Source organism: Ovis aries, chromosome 20 (assembly GCF_016772045.2).
Source record: "Ovis aries strain OAR_USU_Benz2616 breed Rambouillet chromosome 20, ARS-UI_Ramb_v3.0, whole genome shotgun sequence".
Taxonomy (NCBI): Eukaryota; Metazoa; Chordata; class Mammalia; order Artiodactyla; family Bovidae; genus Ovis; species Ovis aries.
In genome coordinates, this window is record NC_056073.1 from 15,739,633 (window position 1) to 15,767,296 (window position 27,664).

At 45.8% G+C, this 27,664-nt stretch overlaps 1 protein-coding gene across 8 annotated transcripts in view; it reads right to left on the reverse strand.

The window, feature by feature from the left end:
- CCND3 (cyclin D3) overlaps positions 1-27,664 on the reverse strand; it is a 94,730-nt gene that overhangs the window by 6,484 nt on the left and 60,582 nt on the right. For 5 of the 8 annotated variants that reach the window (XM_060402986.1, XM_060402983.1, XM_060402985.1 and 2 more), the window contains one exon: positions 1-27,664. This exon is cut by the window's right edge. The exons of 2 other annotated variants lie outside the window; for them this stretch is intronic. In XM_060402986.1, the coding sequence (XP_060258969.1) occupies positions 1-198 (198 nt within the window). In that variant the 5' untranslated portion in view covers positions 199-27,664. 8 annotated transcript variants of the gene reach the window in all.

Genomic DNA, 27,664 nt, shown 5'->3' on the forward strand with positions numbered 1-27,664 from the left:
CTCCAGCATCCAGTACGCCAGCATCTTCCGCATGTGCGGCTTGATCTCCCTCTGCACACACTGGAAGTAAGAGGCGCGGGGCACGTAGCGCTCCTCCAGGCGGAGCAAGCTCTGCAGGACACGCTGGTCCCCTAGCAGCCGCGGGTCCGGCCCGGCCCGGGGCGCGTGCCGAGTGCCCTCGCAGCACAGCAGCTCCATCCTCGGGCAGCGCGCGGGCAGGGCGGGAGTGCGGGCTCGGGAGCCAGAACGCAGGCGGCGGGCCGGAGAGCGCGGGGCGCGGGACTGTGGCGCTGTCGCTGGCACTGCGCGGCCGAGCCTCAGCCCGCCCCCGCCGCCGCGCGCGCGCCGCTTCCCTGACAGGCGCCCCGCCCCTCGAGACCGAGTAGCAACCGTGGAATGCTCAGACGTCGCGACGCTCCGGGGGCGGGGCCTCCGGCGCCCGGACGGAAAGGGCTGGCGGGCGCTCCCCCTCCCCCGGGCGACCGCATTGGTCGGCTGGGCGCGGGCCGCCGGCTTCCGGGCGCTCCGGATCCTTTTGACCACCCGGTGCTAGAGGAGTGTGCTTTGGAGGTGGGCCTCTCCTCGCCCCCCGCCCCCACCTCCGAGCCCTTCCATTTTTGCATCTCCCGACTCCAGGCGCCCCGAAAGGTTATTCATTCATTCGTCAAACTCTACTTCACCCGCTGCTTGCTCTAGGAAAAGTAAATAATAATAAAATAGCTAGATCTTAGGGGAGACTGGTCTGAGCACTTATTAAAATCTTAATGAAGAAGCTGTGGGTTAGGTCTTATACTGATTTTGCAGTTGAGGAAACTGAAGCAGTAACTATAATAATAGTTCGTCTGCGGCAGAGCTAGGATTGGGAAGCCGACGGTCTGCCCCCAGAATCTCTGCTCTACCCCGTGGCTACTTAAACTGATCCCCGAACCAGCCTGAGAGCGGGTCAGAAAAGCAGAACCTCAGGCCCATCCCCTGACCTACTGGATCAAAATCTGCCTTTAACCAGATCCCTGGTGATTCCTGTACACACTAAAGTGTGAGAAGAGACAGTCCTAAATCCGCACGCTTGAGAACTACAACAGGGCGGAAGGGTCATGGATTCAAGGCCTCACCTTGTCTGTCATTAAGTTGGGTGTGTGGCCTTGGACAAACCCTGACGTTGGCCTTAGTTTCCGTTTGAGGAAATGATGGGCGGAGAAACTGCCTCCTTTCTAGAGGAGTTTCTTGCTCAGATTGTATAAAATCTTTCAGGCGCCACTTTTACCTCCCAAGCTTTGGGACTTTGCAGCGTTTCCAGAGCTGGATTCCGCGTGACCAGGAGGCAAACACACCACAAGCCTCCAGTAATGCTCCAAATGGCAGGAGGCCATGGGGATCCCTGCCTTTCCTGGGGTCCTCCAAGGAGGTGAGACACTAAGGAAGTTAATTACTAGAGAAATGACACTCTATAGAAAGAGGTCAGTCCTGCGCTAAGCATTATCCCAGTGAATTGTTCTTTTTTATACAATAAATTTTTTGCTGTTTGCATATCACGGAAATATTCAATGCATTGTAGAAGACAGAAAATACCAATGTCACACAAAAAAGTAAAGAGTAAGTACTGGCAGTTTCACCATCCAGATTGTTGTCCTTCAGTCACTAAGTCATATCCAACTCTTTGAGACCCCATGGACTGCAGCATGCCAGGCTTCCCTGTCCTTCACCATCTCCCAGAGCTTGCTCAAACTCATGTCCATTGAGTCAGTGATGCCATCCAACCATCTCATCCTCTGTTGTCCCCTTCTCCTCCAGCCCTTAGTCTTTCCCAGCATCAGGGCCTTTTCCAATGAGTTGGCGCATTGCATCAGTTGGCCAGATAACCCTTTAAAATGACAATGTTTATTTTTCTAAAATTGTTCTATGAATAAACATATTTTTAAGAATGACATCATTGCGAACTATTTTGTAAACTTTTTTTTTTTCACGAAAAAGTATACTGTCAGCACTTTTCCATCTCATTAAATATTCTATAACTTTTTAAATAACTACCTAGTAAACCATTGAGTGAATATATCGTAATGTATTTCACCAAAGCTGTATTATTGGAAATCTAGGTAGTTTCTAGTTCCTCCCTATTAGAAATAATACTGTAAAATATTTTTGTGGTAATATTTTTGTGCACACTCATGATTATTTCTAGAAGTGAATTAATTTCTAGAAGTGAAATTTCTCAATCTGAAGTTATGAAACATTCTAAGGCTTTTGATACAGTTCTTATTACCAAATTTCCCTGCTGAAAGGCTGAACCAAACTAATGAACAAACATTAGATATCTACTTAAAAAAAAAAACAACTACCAACTGGCGAGATGAAAAGTGGTTTATTAGTAATGTGTATAAATTTTTAAATTCAAGAGTTCTTGTTGTATCAGTGTGAATGTGGGCTGTGTACCTTCTCTGATCTTGTAAGTCTTCTATTCCTGTCTTCAAAAATACAAGCAAGAAGTTTCTTGAGCTAACTAATCATTGCATTGCACGCTTTTGTTAAAGAGAACAGTGTATTTAAAATTATAAAAATTAGATATGACGTTAAGGGGAGGCAAACATGTTGAAGCGTACAGGGCTTTTAGGGTGCAGAAGGGCTAAAAATGTAGCTTTTGAAGTTAGTACATAACCAAAAACCAGTTCTGTCCTGGATGTTTTTTTACTTTCAGAATTATTGAGTAGGACTGTTCTGTTAAGATGGTGCATCTTTGATGAGAGAGTAAATCATTTTTTTTCTCCATAAGTATACTATTATTTCCCTCCATTTTACAGAAAGGGAAACCAGTACTTTAAAGTGGCTAAATAATTTGCCCAAGGTCACAAAGCTAAAGTGGTCGAGGCTAGATACAATCTAGTGAGTCTGGCTGGAGAATCCATGCTCTTAACTACTTCATTCCGCTACCTCTTGTGCTGATCTATGAGTGCAAATTGATTTATTAGTTGTTGGTTTAGTGAGGAAGGCGGACAGAAACTACCCAGTCCTGGAAGCTTGGGAGTGAGCCTACATCCTGGGGAAGGGGGATCCTGGTAAGCCGGGCATTTTGAAGGATACCTCTGCCTCGCCCTTGACTAGGACTGACATGCCCAGAGCAGAGTCATCCAGGACCTCTGGCCAAGGTCAGCTACAAGCTGGCTGGCTGTCCTCCATGGAGGCCGGTGAGCTCAGTGCTGGGCCAGGGCAGAGGAGTTCCTGGAGGGTTGGCTGATCTGCCTGGGAACTTTACCAAGCACCTCCATCTCAAAGGAACAGGGGCTCCCCTCATTATTCATAAAAGAAGGGGAAAAAAAAAAAAAAGGCAAAGCACTGACCAGGGCCAATATGGGGAGGAGTTTCTGCCCAGGTGCATTCAATTAGAACAAGTTGCTCAATGAAATGGCAAATGAAAGGAGGGGTGGGAATGGAATGTCACAAGCCAGATGAAAAGCCCCAAGGAGGAAGGAAACAATGCTTTCTTCCCCTTCTTCCTCTTCCCACTCCTCCTCCTCTTCAGCATTGAAATGTCCCCCTCCTAGAACTGAGGGGGTGAACAAGGTGATGGGTGAGGCTCATCACCCCACGGGCTACATTCCGTGGCTCAGTTACCTTCAGACCCATTCAGATGACAGGTAGAGAGGCGAGGCATCTTGGGTGGGGGCTGGGGCAAGTCTGCTTGCCTTCAAAGCCGGGCTCCACCTTTTCTTTTTTTGTTCAATGAGAGTAAGAATAGTTTCAGCCGCAAAGGGGTTCTGAGGACTAAACAGGCAGAAAGCATCTTGCCGGTGCCCGGCCCACTGAATGCCTGTGAGCATTCAAAGATGGAAGTTTTTGTTGCTATTACTATCATTCCCTCTCTTAAGGAGTACCCTTTACTCTATGAACATACACCCAGGACCCCTCAGAGAAAAGTAAAGGTTTGAGCAGCAGAAGCCATCCTTCTAGAATGGCACCGCCATTACATTTCACAGTGTAAAGCGAGTGGTCAAGGGGACGGTGATGAACACTGGAGGGCTTGGGGCCACATCACTCTGTCCCTCCACCTACCCTGGCTGTGTGACTTTGGGCAAATTGTACCACCTTTCTGTGCCTCAGTTTCCTGTTCTGAAACTAAGAATGACAGTAATGAAACTGTGCTTCTGTTGCATGGTTTTGTTGCTAAGCAAGCCTGTTGGGTTTGGTAGTTAAGCAAACCTGCTTTCTTGAGTGATCATTAACTTACAGGGGTCTCCTATACTTTTTTCTTTACTTACAATGCCCTAGTGGGATTAACTTTTTAATTACTTGCTTTGTCCCTTTACTCTGTCTCTATGAGTAATACCTCCCCTTCTAGTGGCTAGAAGGATGGAATGCACTCATTCGTGTTAAACACATGAAATAGTGCCTGGCATACGGTGAGCCATTTTTTTTAAGTTCATTGTGATTGTGGTACTTACAGACACAAACTTCTTTATGTGTACAGACTATTTATGATAATAAATGTAACACAATAGATGTGGAGGCACATGGAAAAGAAAAATGCCAGGGAGTACTGTAGTGGTGGTGAAGATCTGGCAAATTCTAATATATGAAAACTGGTCTGATGGGCTATTATCAGATATCCTAGTTTTCTGAGAACTGGAGACACTTATATGAATACTCTTCATACTGTTCCCCCCCCCCAACTTTTTATTTGGGAATATTTCAAAACTACAGGAAAGCTGCAAGAATAGCAGTGACCACTAACACACCTTTCACCTAAATTCCTATGTGTATTTTGCTGAACTATTTGAGACCTGATTACAGACATCATGATTTCTCATCTCTACATGTTTCAGTCTGGGTCGCCTAAGAATGCAAGTCTCCCACGTAACCATGAAACAATGATCCCAATTAGAAATGTATGCTAATACAATATCGCAATCTGCATACCAAGGTCCCCAGCTGTTCCAGTAATAACCCTTCATAACTTTTTGCTTTCTCAACCCAAGATCCATTCAAGGATCGTGTTTGCAATGTAACCGCTTTAATTTCCTTTACTCTAGAACAGTTTCTGATCCTTTAAAAAAAGTTTTTGATGTACTTCCCCAGTGGTCCAATGGTTAGGACTGTGCTTCTACTCCAGAGGGCACAGGTTTGATACCTGGTCAGGGAACTAAGATCCCACATGCCTTGCACTGTGACCAAGGGGTGGAAAAGTCTTTGAGAACATGGGTATTTTGGAAAGCCAGTTGTTTTACACAGTGTACTCCAATTTGGATGCATCTGATTGTTTTCTCCTGACTAAATGAGGATTGATAAATATTTTTATATTTTTAGTAGAAATATTACCTAATGATGTTGTGTCCTGAATGCGTATTTTTGAGTGGAAAAATCAAGCACAAAACCAAACTGGGGGCTTCCTGGGTGGCTCCGTGGTAAAGAATCCACCTGCCAATGAAGGAGACATGGGTTTGATCCCTGGTCTGGGAAGATCCCATGTGCCACAGAGTAACTAAGCCATGCGCCACAACTACTAAGCCTGTGCCCTAGAGTCTGCAAGCTGAAACTATTGAGCCCACATGCTGCACCTACAGAAGCCTGAGAGCCTTGGAGCCCATGCTCCACAACAAGAGAAGCCAGCGTAATAAGAAGTCTGTGCACTGCAACCAGAGAGTAGCCCAAGCAATGAGGAAGACCCAGCACAGCCAAAAATAAATAAATTATTTAACAACAACAAAAACCCAAACATAATTTTTTTGAGGACTCAGGAGACACTTCAGGGCTTACGGTGATCAAGGTCACTATTTTCAGCATCTGCTGTACAACATTTTAGATCTGTACTCTTCAAAAGTTATTGTTCATCCACTCCTCAGTAAAAACGGAGCAATCTCTTCCAGTAGATATGGAAGACTTAATTTAGAAACTATGTCCAAACCTGCTACTCTAACATATTATGTCCATTATACAACACACTAAAAAAATGGAAAGAATAAGACAAAAATACATAGATCAGAATTTTTCACATTTTCTTCCCACTCTACAGTGGAACATCTTACACCCGGTATTCACCATTATTTGTTTACTCAGCTCCCGAGACAGGCTTCACTGTTGATCAGAACACTCCCAGTGAGGCCGGACGGACCTTAAAAATGTCAACACAGTACTCTGGGCAGTGCCATCAAATCAGAGCAGGCACATGAGCTGACCTGTTTTCTGTTTCTGTTTTACCCAGGAGGCTGCCTTCTTGACAGCTTCACCCAGCACCTCTACACCCAACTTCTCCAACATGGAGATCCTCAGCTTTCCTCAACAAACCTGCTCCTCCCACCAGCTTCCCCCATATCAGCACGTGGCAACTCCATCCTTCCAGCTGCTCAGGCCAGAACACTTGGTGTCATTCCTGACTACTCTCTTTCAACTCCCACATCCACCCATCAGCAGACCATGGAAGAGTCTACTTTCAAAATATCTGTAAAATTCAACCCTCTTTCTTCTTTTCCTCTGCTACCTCCCTGGTCCAAATTCAGTTCTTCTTTGTCCTGACTGGTCTCCCACATCCAAAGCATTACTCATTTCTATGTCCAAAATACATCTCCAGTCCTTGCCTTTTCTCTATTTCCGCTTCTTCCACCCTGGTCTAAGCGGCATCATCTGTTGCCTGGATTGGGATGGTGGCTCCTAAGGGGCATCCCTGGTCCACCCTTGCCCCCTCCAGTCTAGTCTCAACCCCCAGGGCTCTCCATTCACGAAACTGTCTCTCACTCACCCTGCTCAGGCCACACTGGTCTCCTTATTGCTCCTGGACCATATCAGGCATACATGTTCCCTTTGTATTTCCTGTCCCATCTGCCTGGCATGTTCTGCATCCAGTGACCCCACGGCTCTGCCTTTGGGCTTTGACTAAAGTCACTGCTCGATTTTTCTGCTTACCACTAATCACTGACATACACCACACCTTACCTCCGTGTTCTGTTTATAGTTTGTCTACTCTACCCCACTGAAACAGAACGGTGCCTGGTTCATACTAAGTGTTTAAACTTTTTTTTTTTTTTCTGCCTGAATAAATGAATGCATGAATGAGACAAATTGGATGTGAGAAAAACACCAGCACAATCGCACGGTTGAAGGCTGCTGCGTGTGGAGGCAGGTCTGGAATTAAGCACCACCAGCACTTCCAGCTTTCCTGGATGGTGGTGAGCACAGTGGGTCCTGACAATGGAAAGAGCCATCAGGCAAAGTCACAAGGCTGGGGGCTTGGACCGGGGGGACTGCTGTACCCTAAAATGTGAGGTCCACGGGCATCGAGGTGGAAAGCAGCTGTACATGCTACCTCATCAGAGTGGGATTCGAATGCAGTTGGACACCAGAGCACGAGTTATAATCCTGAGTAAATGTATTTTTAACAGTTTTGTGCTCATTCGAAAGCTGTGTGTGCACCAGAACATCAAAGCTGGGCCTTCATCAAGCTTCCGTTTTAAGATACATTTATTCAGTGAAAAACTATTAATTTTGAAAATATGAAGTAGGATGTGGCAGTTGTGAGGGCCCCATGTGGATGACAGACAACTGGGAATTCACGGAAGAGGAAGAAAACAGCATCTTTTGGTAATTCCCGGGCAGTCCAGTGACTGGGACTCTTCGCTTTCACTGCAGGAGGCGTGGGTTTGATCCCTGGTTGGAGGAAATAAGATCCCACATGCCCCATGGTCTGGCAAAAAAAAAAAAAGGAAGAATTTTGAACCCAAAGACCTCAATTTAAGTCTCAAGACCTGGTTCTGTACCACCTATAAACCCAGAACCAAGCAAGTGCTTTAAATCTGGGAGCTTATTTCCCCATCTATAAAAGGGGATAACAAGAGCCCAAACTGCTTAGGGGATGCTTCTAAGACCAGATGAAATAAGGCACTGGTTAAAAAACACTAAGTTGGGATTTCCCTGGTGGTCCAGTGGTTAAGGCTTTGAGTTCCCAATGCAGGGGACCCAGGTTTGAGCCCTGGTCAGGGAACTAGATCCCACATGCCCCAACTAAAACTTCTGCATGCCACAACTAAGACCTGGTACATCCAAATAAATAAATACTAAAAAAAAAAAAAAAAAAAAAAAACCCACTAAGTAAACTGTGAAGTGCTAGGCAAATCTAAGGGGTGATTTGAAGAAATATCATGGAGAACCAGTAGGGATGGGGAATCCTACCCTGCCCTTCTTTGTGTGACCCCCAAAGCCCCCACTATCGCCACCCCAACTTCAGCCTTACAAACAGAACCCAGATTTTGTTGTGATATCAGATGACTGTTTTAGAAGAGGCTGGATACTCCTCTGTCTCAGAGGTTAAACCTAAATTATTCTAAACCAAATCAAGACAATTCCATAGCTGGTTTAGGGATGGGTAGTTGTCATAATCTGGCCATAAGGTGTGAAATAAGTCTGCTGCTGCTACTGCTGCTGCTAAGTCGCTTCAGTCGTGTCCGACTCTGTGCGACCCCATAGACGGCAGCCTGCTAAGGGGCTTCAATAAATGCAGTGCAAAAGATAAAAGACTCATTTCTGCCTTATGTGAGAATGGAGTAAGATATGCTAAAATTTATTGGATGCTTACTATGATTCTAAGTGGAGAAGGCAATGGCACCCCACTCAGTACTCTTGCCTGGAAAATCCTACGGATGGAGGAGCCTGGTAGGCTGCAGTCCATGGGGGTCGCTAAGTCGGACACAACTGAGCGACTTCACTTTCACTTTTCGCTTTCATGCATTGGAGAAGGAGATGGCAACCCACTCCAGTGTTCTTGCCTGGAGGATCCCAGGGACGGTGGGGAGCTGGGATCCCTGGTGGCCTGCCGTCTCTGGGGTCACACAGAGTCGGACACGACTGAAGTGACTTAGCAACAATGATTCTAAGTGCATAATTCTAAGAGTTTAAAAAACTAATTCATTTAATCCATATAATATTAAACTTCTGAGGTAATGGACTGTTACCTTCCCATATGACAGATAGGTTAAGCAATTTACCCAGTATCAGAGACCTATGGGATCTGAAACCAGGTTTGGCTACAGAACCCACACCCTTAGCCATGTTGCTGTGATGTCCAGAGCAGCTGCAGCCATCTTGCAACAATGAGGGAAGAAGCTGACACCTGAGAATGACAGCTGAAAGATCAGAACGAATTTCTCTCCCTAGTGTTGTTGCACTGCTGATTTAACCAATCTTGGCACCACCTACCACTGGGCTTTTTGTGATGCGTGAGATAGTAAATTTTCCTCATTGTTTAAGCAACTTTCACTCCCAAAATAAAAGTTCCTTTCTCTACTCTCACCCACACGATAGGACACCCTTCAATAGCAAATAGGCAAAGAGCTCCACCAAACATTCAAGAAAACAGTCATTTCAATACAAACTCTTTCAGAGAATATAAAAAGAGGGTTCACATCTCAACTCATTTTTAGTATAATTTTGATTCCAACAAGTGCAATATGAGAAAAGACAATTACACTTATGAACATGAATGTAAAATCCTAAGCAAGATATTAGCAAATATAAAAAGGGTGATATGTTATTGACTTTATACAAAAAATGCATAGTTTATTTTGAACAGAACCATTATATTTTATCACACTAAAAGATTAAAGGGGAAAAAAAACATACGATCATATCAACAGATGCCAAAGAAGTTTTTTATAAAATTCAACATCCATTTACAATAAGAAAAAACTCTTGTCAAAGTAGGGATAGATGGAAACTTTTCTAGTCTGATATAGGGCATCTATAAAATCCTACAGTAAACATCTTATTTAGTAGTGATGCACTGAAAGTAAAGAAGGCAAAGTGCCAAGGATGCCAAGCCACTGGACGGAACTCTGAAGGCTTTAGCAGAGGCTGAAAAAGACCAAAGGTTACTGGTTCCTTCTCCGTGGCCATCCTTTGTTCTCAAGGCCACCTGTGCCCAATGTTCTCAAGGTAGACCATCATCTTCCCACCCCTCTCTTATACATATTTTAAAGGTATCAGTTATCTCTTTTATTTATTTAATTAATTAGTTCAGGCCACATGGTGTGGCATGTGGGATCTCAGTTCCCTGACCAGGAATCAAACTTGCACCCCCTCCACATGGCAGTGCAGAATCTTAACCACTGGACTGCCAGGGAAGTCCCCTTAACTTGTACATTTTTTTTTATGAATAGCATCATCTTTCTTCAGAGTCCTCAGACTTTAAGCTCTAGTGCCATCTTAGATTTCTTTCTTCATTGGGTTTCCTGTACCCAACTGGTTCCCTGGGCCAATAAAACCATTCCCTGAAGCTCACTTAGATCCCACTATTCCTATTCCTCTGGTAGGCTTTTGGCAAATTTCTCAAAATTTGCCACTAGTGGTCCAGTGGTTGAGAATCTGCCTGCCAATGCAGGGGACATGAGTTCGATCCCAGGGTCAGGAAGCTCCCACAGGCCTCGAGGCAGCTATGCCCTGCGCCACAACTACTGAACCTAACAGTGTTCTAGAGCCTAACAGCTGCAACTGTGGAGCCCAGGAGCCACACCTCCAGAAGCTTGATTGCCCTAGAATGTATGCTCCTCTGAAACAAGAGAAGACCACCACCGTGAGATGCCCGTGCATCACAACTGGCGAGCAGCTCCTGCTCTCCTCAACTAGAGAAAGCCCTCTCCCAGCAACAAAGGCCCAGCACAGCCAATAAATTAATTAATTAATTTTTTAAAAAAAGACTTCACTTTCCAGTGCAGGGGGTGCTGGTTTGATTCCTGGTTGGGGAGCTAAGATGCCACATGCCTCAGGGCCAAAAGTCCAAAGCCTAAAACAGAAGCAGCACTGTAACAAATTCCGTAAAGACTTTAAACATGGTCCACATCAAAAAAAACAACAAAACAACAACAACAAAAAAAAACCAAAGCAAACCCCCTTCACAGCAGAGAGAATTCATCTCTCTGAAGAATCCGTTTGCATAATCTAAAATTGCTTTCTGCAAACCTGAAAGTCTAATGCATGCATGCTCAGTTGCTCAGTCATGTCTGGTTCTTTGCCACCCTGTGGACTGTAGCCTGTCAGGCTCCTCTATGCATGCCATTGTCCAGGCAAGAACATTGGAGCAGGTTGCCATTTCCTCCTCCAGAGGACCTTCCTGACCTAGAGAGCGAACCTGAGTCTCAAGTCTCCTGCATTGGCGGGTGGATTCTTTACCACTGAGCCACCAGGAAAGCCCAAAGTCTAATACGCTGTCTTTAAAATGTATGTACATTTGGCATGAGCTCCATAATATAGTCATACTTGCTAAAATATAAAAATAATGGTTTAAATTATCAATGGTTAAGGAAAATGAAACTCCATGGAAGCGATATACATCATAAGACTGTCCCCAAAGGAGTTTCAAACCCTCTTCTGAAAGGCCGGGGCTACATTACAATTACAGAAGCCTCCCTCAGAGGCTCTAGGTCTTTTCCCTGCTTCCAGATAGATTCAGGATCCATGGCCCAGAGCCATCAGATTAATCTCTCATAGACACACCTTTCATCTCCAGTACATGGACCTGCTTATCAGTCAAATTTAAAAGTCAACCAGCCTGTCTTTTAAAGTTCTTCAAGAGTGCCAAGGCACCCTATCCCATTTTATCTTAGCTGGAGCACTCCAGTCCACCTCAGAGCCTTATCACCCAACACTGGCATCCTGCTCCTTCCTTCAAATCTACCTCTTTACTTTAAGGCCTAGCTCCTGGCCCACCAATTCCAGGAACTTCCCAGGTTGTAAGATTGAAAGATTCACAGGAATTTTGAGCCAAAAAGGTTGATGACACCCAGTCATACAACCAGTATGACACCCAGGCTTGATGACACCCAGGCATACAACCAGTAAAAGGGTGTTCCAACTGCAGCCATGAAATTAAAAGGTGCTTGTTCCTTGGAAGAAAAGCTTGACAAATGTAGACAGCATATGAAAAAGCAGAGACATCATTTTGCCGACAAAGTCAAAGCTATGGTTTTTCCAGTAGTCATGTATGGATGTGAGAGTTGGACCATAAAGAAAGCTTAGCACTGAAGAATTGATGCTTTTGAACTGTGGTGCAGGAGAAGACTCTTGAGAGTCCCTTGGACAACAAGGAGATCAGACCAGTCAATCCTAAAGGAAATCAGTCCTGAATATTTATCGGAAGGACTGATGCTGAACTTGAAGCTCCAATACTTTGCCAACCTGATGTGAGAACTGACTCATTGGAAAAGACCCTGATGCTGGGTAAGATTGAGGGCAGGAGGAGAAGGGGACAGCAAAGGATGAGATGGTTGGATGGCATCACAGACTCGATGGACATGAATTTGAGCAAGCTCTGGGAGCTGGTGATTAACAGGGAAGCCTGGTGTGCTGCAGTCCATGGGGTTGGAAAAGAGTTGGACATGACTGAGCGACTGAACTGAACAAACTGTGCTCATTGTATTCCCCAAAGATTGGAAACTCCTGGGAGTAGGTATCACATTTATTCCTAAAGTTTGTTAACCTCCTGTAGGATAAAGACATGGCTGTGGTTCCAGACTTCCTGCTCAGGCAACTCCCCTGTGTGGAAGGCCTTTCCTCCACCTCTTGTCAGTCATTTACACTGGCAAAATCCAGTTTAAGATTCCCAAATCAATAACCTCAGGTATGCAGATGACACCACCCTTATGGCTGAAAGTGAAGAGGAACTGAGAAGCCTCTTGATGAAGGTGAAAGAGGAAAGTGAAAAAGCTGGCTTAAAACTCAACATTCAAAAAACTAAGATCATGGCATCCAGTCCCATCACTTCATGACAAATAGATGGGGAAACAATGGAAACAGTGACAGACTTTTATTTTCTTGGGCTCCAAAGTCACTGCAGATGGTGACCACAGCCATGAAATAAAAGATGCTTGCTCCTTGGAAAAAAAGCTATGACCAACTTAGACAGCATATTAAAAACCAGAGACATTACTTTGCTGACAAAGGTCCATCTAGTCAAAGCTATGGTTTTTCCAGTAGTCATGTGTGGATGTGAGAGTTGGACTAGAAAGAAAGCTGAGTGCCAAAGAATTGATGCTTTTGAACTGTGGTGTTAGAGAAGACTTTTGAGAGTCCCTTGCACTGCAAGGAGATCAGACCAGTCAATCCTAAAGGAAATCAGTCCTGAATATTCATTGGAAGGACTGATGCTGAAGCTGAAGCTCCAATACTTTGGCCACGTGATACGAACAGCTGACTCACTGGAAAAGACTGATGCTGGGAAAACTGAGGGTGGGAGGAGAAGGGGGCAACAGAGGATGAGAGGGTTGGATGGCATCACCGACTCACTGGACATGGGTTTGAGCAAACTCCGGGAGATAATGAAGGACAGGGAACTGGTGTGCCGCAGTTCACCAGGTCACAAAGAGTCAGATACGACTGAGTGATTAAACAAGGGTTGTTAATGAGCAGAAAAGATCCATACTTCCCCCAAACACACAAATCCAAGCCAGCTGACTTTTCATTTTAAAAAATACTATTTATTTATTTGGCTGTGTCGAATTATAGTTGTGGCATGCAGGATCTAGTTTCCTGACAAGGTATGGAACCCAGGGACCCTGATTGGGAGCTCATAGTCTCAGCCACTGGACCATCAGGGAAGTCCCCAAGTGACCTTTTCTTCCTTTTTTTTTTTTTAAAAAAAAAACATTTCCTCCAAGAGTGTTTGTATCATTTTTTCTCTTATTCATTCATTTATTCCACAGATCTTCCCTGACACCCGATCAAATGCCAAGAACCTCCTAAGGCCATGACCAATACAAGAACAAATAAAAGACAGCTCTTTTCTCTTAAAGGGAACACAATCTCCTGGGGGAAACAAAATGTACTTTGCTTTCCTTCTTAATAATTTACCTTTACTTGATTCTTTAATTGACTCAAGTATGTGGCTTTGGGGGCTTTGACTCATCGTGTGGCCTGAAAGTTCTCTGAAATCAGGAATTGAATCTTCTAAATTTTTTTGTATCTAAGTAGACTATGTTCCAGTTAGTAGCATTTGTCCTAGTATAATTATAAATGGTGCACCCTTTCACTCTCAAAAGTGTCCCAGATTGGAATAACAAGTGTTGCTGAGGATATGGAGAAAGTGGAGCCCTCCTACTCTGACTGCTATGGGAATATAAAATGGTGAAGCTACTTTGGAGAACAACTTGGCAGTTCCTCAAATGTTAAACAGACAGTTACCATATAACCTAGTGATTTCACTCCTAGGTAGATGCCCAAGAAAAAACCATACATCTACACAAAAACTTGAATACAAGTGTCAGAGCATTATTATTATTCATGATAGCCAAAAAATGTAAGCAATCAAATGTCCATCAACATATGAACAAATATAATGAATCATATTTAAGAATGGTCTAATGAGTGGTATTCAGACAATGGAAGATCACTGATACATTCGTAAAAAGGAATGAAGGGACCTCCTTGGTGGGCCAGTGGTTAAGAAGCCAGCTTCCCCTGCAGGGGGCGAGGGCTGGAGAACTAAGATCTTAGATGCCCTGCAGCATGGCCAAAAAATAAATAAAAAATAACATAACATAAAAAGGAATAAAGCACTGATGCATAGTACAACATGAATGAACTCTGAAAGCATTATGGTAAGAGAAGGAAGCCAGCCAAAAGCCCCATGCATAGTATGACTCCATTTATATGAATTGTTCAGAATAGGCAAATCTATGGAGGCAGAAAATAGATCAGTGGTCAGCCTAGGTCTGGGGTGGTGGTGCTGATGAGGACTGACTGCTAATGGGTACTGCATTTCTTTCGGGGATGATGAAAATATTCTAAAATTAGATTATAGTGATGATTGCACAAGTCTATAAATATCCTAAAAACCACTGAGGTGTGCACTTTATATAGGTGAATTCTATGATATGAAAATTATATCTCAATAAAACTTTTTAAAAAGCATTCTAGACTTCCCTGGTGGCCCACTAGCTAAGACTCTGTGCTCCCAATGCAAGGGGACCGGATTCGATTCCTGGTCAGGGAATTATATCCCACGTGTGCAACTAAGAGCTTGCATTCTGCAATTAAAAGATCCCACATACTGTAACGAAGACTGAAGATCCCGCGTGCTGCAACTAAACCCTGCAACAGCCCCCCAAAATAAATGGATACCCAAAAAAAGGTGTTTCCAATTGGATAATAAATTATATGGTCACCTTTTATCTAGGGAGGCCTTAGCATGAATTCTTGAGAGCACAGGTCTTTTGAGTTAGACCTGAGCCTGAATCCCACCTCTGCCACTTAACTTGTTATGTGTCCTGGGAGAAAGCCTCGGAGACTTGTTGTAATGTAAATAAGGTTATGCATGAAGAGGGCTGGGAGCCTCCCAATCCCATGTTCAAAGTCCTCAACTTCTAGTGGCTATTGACACAGGGAAATCTGATCTAGAATGGATGGAGGGACCAATGGGTGGAGCAAGCCTGAAGCAACTCAAAATTCAGGGGACTCATCCCACAAATGGTATGTTCTTCTTAAAAAGGAACTCAAGGAGAATCAGCAGACTGGGTTCCCCGCTGCCACCCATTCTGCTTGGTTATTCTGCACGCACATCTGGTGCTCTATAGGGTGCAAAGCCCTGGGCTGAGCTTCCTGGAGAATAATGGGGGAGAGGTCAGGATCTCCACTTTCAGGAGTTTCTCCCCCCACACCCCCACTCCCCCCACCTGCCCCCCACCCCCACCCCAGCAGTAGGAAGCTGGGTGTGTGCAGAGGAAGAGGCAACCTGCACAGAGGCCATGTAAATAACCCCAGGCTGACCAGAAGCACCACTGGCTGGTCTGCGTGTCTCTAAGCAGATAACCTAGACTTAGTCAACCGTGTGCCCTCCATTAAATGTGTCCTCTACCGCCTATCATCAGGCGCTGAGGTGTGTCAAACAGTCCCAGGGATGCCTTAATCAAAACACTCATCCACAGTCCCCCACCCCTGGTTCACCTGCCTCTGGAAGTACAAACATCTTCCAGGCCTTAAGGCCCTGGTTTTCTCTTCTCACCTAGCACACCTCTTAGACCTCACTCCATTCCTTCAGCCTCAGCTCTCACGCTTCCCTAGCTCTAACCTCCATCCCAAACTCCCAACCCACACCCTCTACCCGACGTCACAGAGACGCCTCAAGCACAAGATGCTCAAAACCTGTCCTCAGAGAACCATGATTCACTGTTTCACCACGTGGATAAAACGTGGACAGTATTCTTTGTCAGCTCCTCTGGCTCAGGCTCCACATCAACCTACAAGCCGATCCTGTTACCTCTTCTTCCAACCGTCTCTGGAATCTAGTTCCCCCACTCTAGCCTCCAGCACTCTTGCCGAAGCTGGGCACTCCTGCCGTGCTCTCTTCCCACGGTCCTCCACCTCCATTCACCCTCTCAGCCTGAGTTCCCAGGATTGCCCAAGTACTCTTTCAAAACTTCAGGAATGCACACACATTTTCTTTACTTCTTTAAACCTTAAAATCTCTTTGTCTACAGGGCAAAATCCAGATCTCTTATCTGAAATGCACACGCAAAGTCATCCATTTAAAAAAAAAAAAAAGGTTGCCATGATCTACCCAAAATTCTCTCTCCAGTCTTATCTCCCCAACAACACATTCCACCCACCCCCACCTATACTCCTGGGCCACTGAAATGTCCAACATGGATGTTTCTGCTCAGCTCATACACTTCTTTCTGTCTAAAACCCGATTTCCCCACCGCTCTTAAAATGCTCCATGTCCTTTGAGGCCAGCTCATACACCACCTCTGCAGAGACACTCACTTCAGTTCTGCTGAAGTCTGAAAGGAGCTGTGGGATGAGATACAGAGGCCACTCTGACCACTGACCAGCTAGGGGGAGTTTGCCTTTGCCAAGCCACCATAATCCAGGGTCTGGTCCTCACCTTTGCAGGAAAAAGCGTTATTCTTATTATTTACTTGGCTGTGTCGGTATTAGCTTCAGTTTCCTAGATTTGGTGCAGGATCTTTTAGCTGGGGCAGATGGGATTTAGTTCCCTGACCAGGGATTAAACCCGGGCCTCCTGTGTTGGGAGTTCGGTGTCTCAGCCACTGGACCACCAGGGAAGTGTCCAAGAAAGTGTGCTTTTTGAAGCTGCCGGGGGAGGAGACACAACTGCACTGTCTCCAGCAAATACCAGGGAAAGAAATGGATGGGCCAAACAGAGAAACAGAGCCGCAGATGAGTAACAGCCGATCTGCCCATGCCGTACTTGACGTGGGAAGTCAGACTCCAGCCAGAGTGTGTCACGGTGAACGGAGCAGCCCGCCCTCAGCCAAGGCACCCACTGTCCCTCCAAAAGACCATGTAGAGTAACGGCCCAGAGAAAGAGTCAGGAGTTACTGAACTGGGGTTGAAGACCCAGCTCGGCCACTTACTCTGTGATTCTGGATGACTTAACCTAGACTCTTGGCTTCCTCATCAGTCCAAAGGGGCTAGGGATCCCTTTGTCCTGGCTATTCCTTCTGCCTGGACCACCCTTCCCCCAGATTCCCTCACAGCTCCCTTCCCCCTTGTCTCATGTCTCTGCTCAATGTTCACCTTCTCAGAGACGTTTCCTGACCTTTCTAGATAAACAGGAATCCCTTTTCTCACCCCAGGCATTCCTAGCCTCCTAACCCTGCCACATCCAGGCACCAGGGCTGGACCAGAGGAAAGTGCTCAACAAATGTAACAGAATGGATGAAAGAAGCACATAGACCTCAGAGAGGCCTGAGGATGTAAGGTGTACAGACCTGAGCATGGCCCACACCAAGCAGTGTCACGCTTTACGAGGAGAGCCTCTAACTGCCATGTATCCGGTACCCAGAGATGCTGAAGGGGTATTGGGGGCTCAGAGTCTTGTTGGAAAAACAGAGACTTGTTGGAAACCTCAGAAGAAGCGCGCCTGCTCCAGCCTCTGTGTGTGTGTGTGTGTGTGTGTGTGTGTGTGTGTGTCTTCCAGCAAAGACTTAGTGATGCTTAGTGAGGTGTGAGAAACTGGAATATTTGGTATGTGGTTCAGCACAGCCAGCAGGTAGGGCCCAAGAGATGGCAGCAGGAACAGAGGCCAGACAGAAAGCAGGGCTGACCGTGAAGGGCCTTGTGGCTGCAGCAGTAGCTGAGTTGTGCTCCAAAGGCAATGGAGAGCTACTAAAGGGTTTTCATCTGGACTAGAGCCTGAGTCGGAGAAGGCAATGGCACCCCACTCCAGTACTCTTGCCTGGAAAATCCCATGGATGGAGAAGCCTGGTAGGCTGCAGTCCATGGGGTCGCTGAGGGTCGGACAGGACTGAGCGACTTCACTTTGACTTTTCACTTTCGTGCATTGGAGAAGGAAATGGCAACCCCCTCCAGTGTTCTTGCCTGGAGAATCCCAGGGACGGGGGAGCCTGGTGGGCTGCCATCTAGGGGGTCGCACAGAGTCGGACACAACTGAAGTGACTTAGCATAGCATAGCATAGAGCCTGAGTACAGAAGCGTTTGGAGTTTGGGAAGGAGTGAGCTGAGTGAACAGTTAAGAGGTTCTTATAATAACAGTGAGAAATTGCAAGGACAGCTTATGATAACAGAAGAAATGCAGGAGACAGAAACACTGAAAGTCAGTGGCCATTTGGATGGTGGCCAGGGAAATAGTCCAGGCTGACCATCCGGAATCTGGCTTTGACAATTTGATGGAAGGTGTTTCTGTTTCTTCCGACTAGGAATCTACGTGGAAGAACAGCTTTAGAGGGAAAGACCCTCTGAAGTCTCCATATTCACATAAAGTCCCACACTGGCTGGACATAATAAATAGATGCCCTTTACAGAGTTCTTACTGTGTTTCTGGAATACCAAGTCTATTTTCATTCCCACAACAATCATTTAAGATAGGTGTTATGATCCCATTTCACAGGTAAAGAGACTGAGATTAAAAAAAAATAAAATAACTTCCAAGGTCCACAGCCAAGATGGACTCAGCTGGACTGTGAACTCTGGTCCTAGCTGATGCTGCCCTCCTCTCTCCTCAACCCTGACCTTGATGTCTTGAGTCTGGACATCAGGGATACAAAACTCTGAAGTCCTTAGCACAGGCAGCCCAACTCCGGACTGGAAGCTGCCACCGAGGAAACCTGGTGGATTGGAATGCAGAGATATGCCACACTCAAGGGGTAAGCAGAGAAAGAGGAGCTTCTGAAGCAAATTAACAGCCAGAGAGGTGGGGAGAGAAGGAAGAAAGAAGCAAAGAGCTGATGCTGGGGACTTCCCTGGTGGTCCAATGGCTATGATTCCCAGTGCAGGGGGCTCAGGTTCAATCCTTGGTCTTGGAACTAGATCCCACATGCCGCAGCTAAAGATTCCACGTGCCACAACTAAGACCCGGTGCAAATAAACAAACACGTAAAGAAAGTTGACACCAGATCAGGACGCTCCCAGAGGTCGGCAGGGGTGGGTCCTCTCCCTCAGCCCAAGCAGCACCCCCAGCCCCACTGACGCATTCTTTCTGTAGATATGTTAACAGAGGCCAAGGGTTAAGGGCAAGACTTCCTTGGCTCCCTAAGCCTCTGGATCTCTTTAAATCAGTTTGCATATCTCTTCCAACCCATCATGTATGGATTTTACAGTTTACATCAGAGCAGAGGATCTTAACGTCAATTCCTGGGAAGTTTCTCCCAGGTGGACCTCCTGCAGGGTGGAGTGGGGAGCTGCTGCATAGCACAAGGAGCTCATCTCTGTGCTCTGTGATGACCTGGAGGGGTGGTGGGATAGGGTGGGATGGGGTCGGGGGAGGTGGTTCAAAAAGGAGGGGGTATATGTATATGTATATATACATAACTGATTCATTTGGTTGTACAGCAGAAACTAACACAATACTATAAAGCAACTATACCTTAATTTATAATATATATAAATATATTAGGCCTTTCGACTCAGACCTAGATTTAAATAGAAGCTCTTCTGTATGATCTTGACCCTCAGTATTCTTACCTATAAAATGGGGATACTATAAGCTGCTCGTAGGGGTGGTTCTGAGACAGGGCAATGTATCTCTGATGTCCAGTTTATAGTATATGTTGTCATTATTACACGGTCTCCGATTACTGCTTGGCCTCACACCTGATCACCTGGGGAGCTTGAGAAGAATTCTTTTTTTGGGGCGGGGGGAGGTGAGGCCACTCTGCACAGCTTGTTGGAATCTCAGTTCCTTGACTGGAGGCTGAACCCAGGCCACAGGAGTGAAAGTGCCGAACCCCAAGCACTCACTGGACTGTCAGGGAAGTCCCAAGCTTGTGAAGAACTCTGATACCCCTGCTCCACTCCAAGACCTAGAGACCGGCATCTCTAGGCCTGGGGCCCAGGTTTGTATGCTTATCCCCAGGTGGCTATAAAACACCTCCCGGGCTGAGAGCCACAAGTCCCCCTTCACCCAGGAATTACTCTCTTCGAAATGGCAACCCACTCCAGTATTCTTGCCTGGAGAATCCCATGGACGGATGAGCTCGGTGGGCTATAGTCCACAGGTCGCAAAGAGTCGGACATGACCGAGCGACTTCACTTTCCCCTGATGCCCATATACCTCCGCACTGAGTTTCTCAGTCGATCCGGGAACTATCCCTTAGAAAGTAGATCTGTCTCCCAAGATTGGACATTCTCAGAAGAGGGCCACCCCCTCCTAGGATGAATGTGGTTATTCCCAAACCAACAATCCACTGAGTCATGCCTCTCACCCATTTACAAGAATTTCATTTTCAGAGGTCACCTCGGAGCTTTCTAATGTATTCACATATTCCCTCATTTACTGTCGCCCTCTTTAGCTCTCCGCATTAGTCGCTCAGTCGTGTCTGACTCTTTGTCACCCCATGGACTGTAACCCGCCAGGCTCCTCTGTCCATGGAATTCTCCAGGCAAGAACACTAGAGCGGGTTGCCATTCCCTTCTCCGAGGGATCTTCCTGACTCAGGGATGGAACAGAGTTCACACACATCTGGGGTGAGATTAGAACCAATGCAAAGAAAAGACATTTAGCAGGAGTTTATCCATGTCTCCTCCAGGTATTAATATCTGCTTTGTAATTCATGATAACAACAGTTATATATACTGTATGTCAAGTGTGGTTCTAAATGTTTTACATAAATTAATTATCTTAATTCTCAAATTTAGTGTTATCCTCACTTTACAGAGGAGGAAACTGAGGCACTGAGAAGTGAAATGACTTGCCTAAGGTCACGCAGCTAGTAAGAGGATGCCAAATTTCAACCCAAGGAATCTGCGTCTAGGATCTGGATTTAATGATTCAAGGACAAGCTAAGGAGACTTGGACGGGACAAGCCCCCTGCAGCCTCAAACCAGCGACCACGGAAGAAGAAGAACTGACCTTGTCCTCAGGCCTGGGGAGAAGGCGGGAGGAGGAGGGGTGAGTCCCAGGAAATCAGATCAGGGGGTCACAGCTGACCGCAGGCCAAAGGCTTCCTGGATTCGCTGGCAGAGGAATGAGCAACATGGAAAAGACATTCCTCCAGGAAAAGACAACATTTTTGAGGGTTTTTCGGCCTCATCTCTGATTTCAGACCCATGGTTTCTTTGCTGAGTCATGGAGGACATCGAAAGGGGTGGGGCAGTGGTGGAGTAGCATGTCCCCTCTCCCACGGCTGGACTGGCCAGGGGCCTCCTGGGCAGCCCAACTCCCTGCCCTTGGAAGGCTGACACCACCCAGCACCTGTTCTAAAAATAGTTCACCAGGAGGAAGTAGCTGCTATGCTGTTCTTCTTTGTCTTCCCCTGAGTCTCTTCAGTGAATAAATTAAAACACGTATGAATGCTTGAATGAATAATCAAGTAAGTAAGTAACATTTACTGATCCCCTACTGAAAGCCTTGGAATCAGACACTCCTTGGTTTCCAGCTCTGCCACATGACCCTAGACAGGTGATGGAGCCTCAGTTTCTTCATGCATAAAATGGGAGTATTTGGGGACTTCCCTGGTGGTCCACGGTGACTCGGAGCTCCCAATGAACGGGTCCTGGGTTCGATCCCTGGTGGGGAAACTAGATCCCACAGGCTGCAACTAAGATCCAGTGCAGCCAAATAAATAACTAAAAAAGTATTTTAAATGGGGGTATTTGTTTCAGCCTACAAGCTTAAGAAGAAGGCCATGGGAGGTAAGACAGGCAAAGCTCTTGGCACCCAGTGGACATCCCATTATGGAAACTCTTGTGTGCCAGGCACTGAGAGGGGTTGGAAATCAAAGAGGAATACCCCACGACCCTCTAGTTGGCGGCCTGTGGGAAGGGAAATAGAAATACAATGAATCAACACAAAGGATGGGTACCAGAAGACAGGCCAGGTCCCAAGGTGAAGGACACAGAGAGGAAAAAGACCAGCTGCCAAGTTGGGATGGAGGTAGATCTGGAAGATTCTGCTAAAGTTCTGGTGCAGGGCTTCTCAGACAATCCCCTGCACAGAATCACTCAGGACTTGGTGAAGATGCAGACTAAGATTTAGCAGTTCTGGGTGGAGCCCGAGAGTCTGCATTTCTTTTAGTTTTTATTTATTTACTGGCGGTTCTGGGTCTTTTTTTGCTGCACGCAGGCTTTCTCTAGTTGTAGCAAGCAGGGGCTACTTTCCAGTTGCAGTGTGGGGACTTACTGCAGTGGCTTCTCTTGCTGCAGAGCACCGACTCTAAGCGCAGGGCCGTCAGTAGCTGTGGCCCACAGGCTTAACTGCCCTGCGGCAGGTGGAATCTTCCCAGACCAGGGATGGAACCCGTGTCCCCTGCACTGACAGGCGGATTCTTATCTACTGGACCACCAGGGCAGTCCAGATTCTGCGTTTCTATCCAGCAACCCCAGCAACTGGGGATCAGCGGTCAAACTTTGAGTCCACGGCAAGGCAGCTGACAGCTGTCCACACATTCGCAGATTCCTCTGTTACTCTCTGTATCCATTTTAGGGCACCTGCTCAAAGTGCCTTCAGAATGTGTTAACCTGAGCCCCTCCCCAGATCCCAGAATCAAATTCTCAGACACACTCTGGTAACTCTTGTCCATTATGGTTCATATCCTTGAAGATGGCTAGTTATTTGCTTCCTCCAGCCTTCCCTCTTTCTAGGCCAGATCGTCCAAATGCTTCAGATGTTTTCGCATCCGGTATTTTGTAATGAATTCCCTTTAAAAGGTCATAGATTTAGGAGAAAAAAGTTTAATTATGAGCCTTTTTTTTTTGAGCCTTTTATTAATGTAAACAATTTTCATTCCATCTCAAGGAGTAGCAAAGGGGAAGCTATTAAAAAAGATTCGAATATTTTTTTGCTGATTTGTCATAAAACTGATTATCGACGAAGATAACATTTAGCTGACAGCAAATGGCATAAGACATATCACTAATTTGAAGATTATTTTCGATAAATCACTGCATCAGAAAACACAAATTGCCCTAAAATCATATGGTTCACATACGGCAGGAATTTTGATGGAGACTTTCCCAAATGTGACAACTACAGGGAAGCCTGACTTGCTCCAGTCCATGGGGTTGCAGAGTCAGACACGACTGAGAGAATGAACTGAATTGAACTGAATCCTAACATTTATATGACATTACCAGTCACTTGTAATGCTGAAATAAACTTCTAAACTATTGATAATTTTTTAAAAAACTTCCAATCAACTGTGCTAAATAACACTGAGTTATCTTTTTTATTTTCTCTATGGAGAGTGTCATAAGAAGACACAAAAAAAGGAAAATGCAGCCAAAAGATGTAAGGAAAAGTAACATAGAGGAGAATCAAGTAGTTAACACAAATGTTCTATTATTTTTCTGGATTTTGTGATGTTTGTGACATTTTTGAGGCTTCACATTTGTTCTAGTATGTTGAGATTTCATTTTAGAATCTAAATAAATATTCATTTCTGTACCGTTTTTATTTGTGATATTTGTACTATTTTTCTTAAAGCAGGCCCCCCAAATTATATAAGGTTTAGGCCGAACAAAATCTGAATCTAGGGACTTCCCTGGTGGTACAACAGCTAAGACTCCATGCTCCCAATTCAGGGGGCACAGGTTCAATCCCTTGCCATGGAACCAGATGTCCCATATGCCACAACTAAGATCCAGAGAAGCCAAATAAATAAGTAATAAATAAAATAAACATTAAAAAAAATCTGAATCTACCCTGGGCAGAAAGTACATGGGCTTTGGTGTCAGTCCTGGGCTTAAATCACAGACTTACCCCTTGGTGGTTGTGTGCAGCACAGCCTTAGACAAATTAGTTAACTTTCCCTGAACCACAGTTTTCTCCTTTATCTAAAATGGGATGGTAACATCTATCTCTCAGGCTGGTCTTAAGGATTAAATAAGATGCTGCATGTAAACTGGCTATTATGTGGCCATCTCAATGACCTTGTGGTAAAGAAAGAATTGAGACCATGAGAGGTTCACTTGAGGTCACACAGCTGAGGACATGTACTTTACAAAAAAAAAAAATCTGATTTCAAGTTTATATTAACAATCCTCCTTCCTCTCCATCTCCCCCGCCCCTTTCAAGACAGGAAGTAAAAAGCAATCCTGTGTTATCCCTGAGCCCAAGAAACTCTCCCCCATCCCTCTTCACCCAACAGAGGTCAAAGCTGTTTCTCACCACCAGCACCATTCGCCTCCATGGGGGTAATGTGAATGAGCACCCCCCTGACACTTGCCTGTGAGAAATCGTGAATCAGATGAAATTAAGAAATACTTGGCCTTTTGTTGAAATCATATATTTGGTTACCAGTTATATGCTCTCTTTTTTCCACCAACTCAAACAACCCCAAGATTCTTCTCTTTTTTCCACAAACTTGTGCCAGTTTCTTTCCCAGCATTATCTCATTTCTTTCTCACAGTGGCCCCATAGGCTAAATACTTATTACTCCCATTTTGTGGAAAAAGAAACTGAGGCTCAGAGAGGTGAAGCACCTTGCCTGGATACGAATCCTGGTCTGTCTAACGTCAGAGCTCAGGCTGTTCATCATCAGGCCACGTTGTCTTCCTCCCAACTGTCCCCTCCTGTATTTCTCAGGGGGCTGGCTTTCCTGGTGACTCAGTGGTAAAGAATCAGCCTGCAATGCAGGAGCCGCAGGAGATGCAGGCTTGATCCCTGGGTCATCAGGAAGATCCCCTGGAGGAAGGCAAGGCAACTTATTCCAGTATTCTTGCCTGGAAAATCCCATGGACAGAGGAGCCTGGTGAGCGGGCTACAGTCCAGAGGTTCGCAAAAAGTTGAACACAACTGAAGCGACTTAGCACGCATGGGAACATATTTCTCAGGACAATGGATTTGAAACTCAGATGTGTCCTGGAGGTAGGAGTGGACAATCAGAGAATCCCCATGCCTGCACAGGGCCCCTGAACACCAGCCTTGCCCAGTGGTGCCAAACTACTCCCTCCTCCCTTCAGCCTGCCTACTGACTCATCCTTTTGCTCCAATCCTCCCAACAGAGTAGAGCTACGAGCTACCTGCCACTTGAGGAGCTATGGGGTAGGCATCAGAAGACTCTAGTTCTAATCTGGTTGGGCTACCATCTTGTCCTTAGGAAAGTCAGTGGATCTCTCTGGATCGCCTTTGCCACAATTTTAAAATAAGGTAGGAAGAGGGACTCCCAAGATCCTTTGCAATTCCAAGATTCTCCAAGTGAGCCCACCTGGTGTGTACACATGCAGGCAAGTGAACGTGTTCTTGCTGATTTACTGAAGATTCCTCCCTCCCAGAGATAGCGTGTCCTCTATTTACAGTGCATCCTGAAGGTTACAAAGCAGACATGGTGGGTAACACGATGTGGCTATGGAGTTAGATTAGTCCTGGCTGCCCCCGGCCCTAGCTACATAGTCTTGGGCAAGCCCTTAACCTCTTGAAGTCTCCTTTTCCTCCTCTACAAAATGGTGGTCTCAGGATTTCCCCAGGGGTCCAACGGTTAAGACACTGCGTTCCAATGCCAGGGGCATGGGTTCCATTCCTGGTCAGCGAACTAAGGTCCCACATGTTGAGGGGTGTGGCTAACATTAAAAAAAAAAAAAGTGGTCTTATAGTGATTCTATCCCATAAAGTTGATGTGAGTATAAAAGCAATGGAGCCTGGAAAGCTCTCAGTGCCAGACGGAGGACTCAACCAATAAAGGCCATTACAATAATTACTGTGTGTGATGCCCTCAAGCTTCCTTGTCTGTTTTTGACCTGGGATATACGGCTCCTGGGTGGCACAGTGAAAAAGAATCTGCCTGCCAATGCAAGAGATGCAAGAGACTCGAGTTCGATCCCTAGGTCGGTAAGATTCCCCTGGAAATGAAAATGGCAACCCACTCCAGTATTCTTGCCTGGGGAAATCCCAGGGACAGAGGAGCCTGCCGGGCTACAGTCCAGGGGGTCATAAGAGTTGGACACAACTTAGCAATTGAGCATGCATATAGACACTGAAAAGAGTACCCAGGAACGGAGACTGAGTTGTTGGAGAGGGGCAGAAGGAGCAAGGGGCATGGGATGGACAGATGGTGAGACTCCGAATGGCTGCACCTGGCTGATCTGGGGGAAAGAAGGGCCTCACCCTCTGCCCGCCCCACCCACGGGTGTCTGCACAACATCAACGGGATGTTGGGCTGGAAAATGCTACAGAACGTGAAAACATCCAAAGTGGGAATGACAGATATTTCTGAAATGCATTCCAAATTTTCTATCTCAGGAGGCAATGCCAAATCCCCGGGCTCAAGCATAGAGTCTGTTCCTTCCTTCTCTCCACACTGGCACCATTCCTAATCAGAATTTCATTCTCCATTCAAGCAGTCAACTCAAAGTCTCCAACACTTCAGCCTCGGGGAGCTCAGCCCATCTGCTCTAAATCCTTCAAAACAAACAAATAAACTGGGAAAACAAACAACATTCCTACCATTTCTCTCTCTTAAAAAAAAAACAAAACGGCATTTATTTAAAATGCTAAAAAATGGAAACAGCCTAAATGTCCAACAATAGTGGATTCATTAAATGAGTTATAACCTTTTAATAGACTATTATACTACAGTAGGATATTGTGCTATATATTATGGTTGAATATTATAATATCAACCGTGGATGTAGGATAGAGTGATATTTACCAGTGTGACCCCTAGAAATAGACTGACCCAGGTCTGCCACCTAAGTTGCGTGGCCTGGACAAGTCTCTCTCTGCCTTAGGTGTGTGTTGGAAAACTGACACTAATAATAAAAAAGAGCTCCAACTCCACAGTCGGACTTCCTGCCCAGTTTAAATCCCAGTTTTGCCATATTCTAACAGCTGTACTATCTTGGCGAATTAAGCCTCCTGTGCCTCAGTTTCCTCAACTGTAAATGAAATCTACCACCAGGATTTGGGGAGGTGCAAATTAAAGATGTAAAACCCTTAGAACAGTACTCAGCACAGCTAATCAGATACCATCTTTTCCCACCCCCACCCCACTTCTAAGCCCCTCCAAGTGATTTCTAAATATAAATGCACATCCAAGTTGCTTAGAAGGTGCCACCTCAAAAAGGCACACGTGAGGCTCTCCAGTTGTGCAGCGTGAGTGTGCATCCAGCTCACATGGGAGCCTTGGCAGGGGCCTCCATCATCCGTCAGGACTGGCTGAGCAAGCACTAACCCTCGCCCCTTCCCCTCTGACAGTAGCAGCTGGGGGTTGCTGGGGTTCAGTCCGGAAAATCAACAGCCTGAGCTCAGGGTCTGGTGAGCCACGTGATGGGGCGCGCTGCC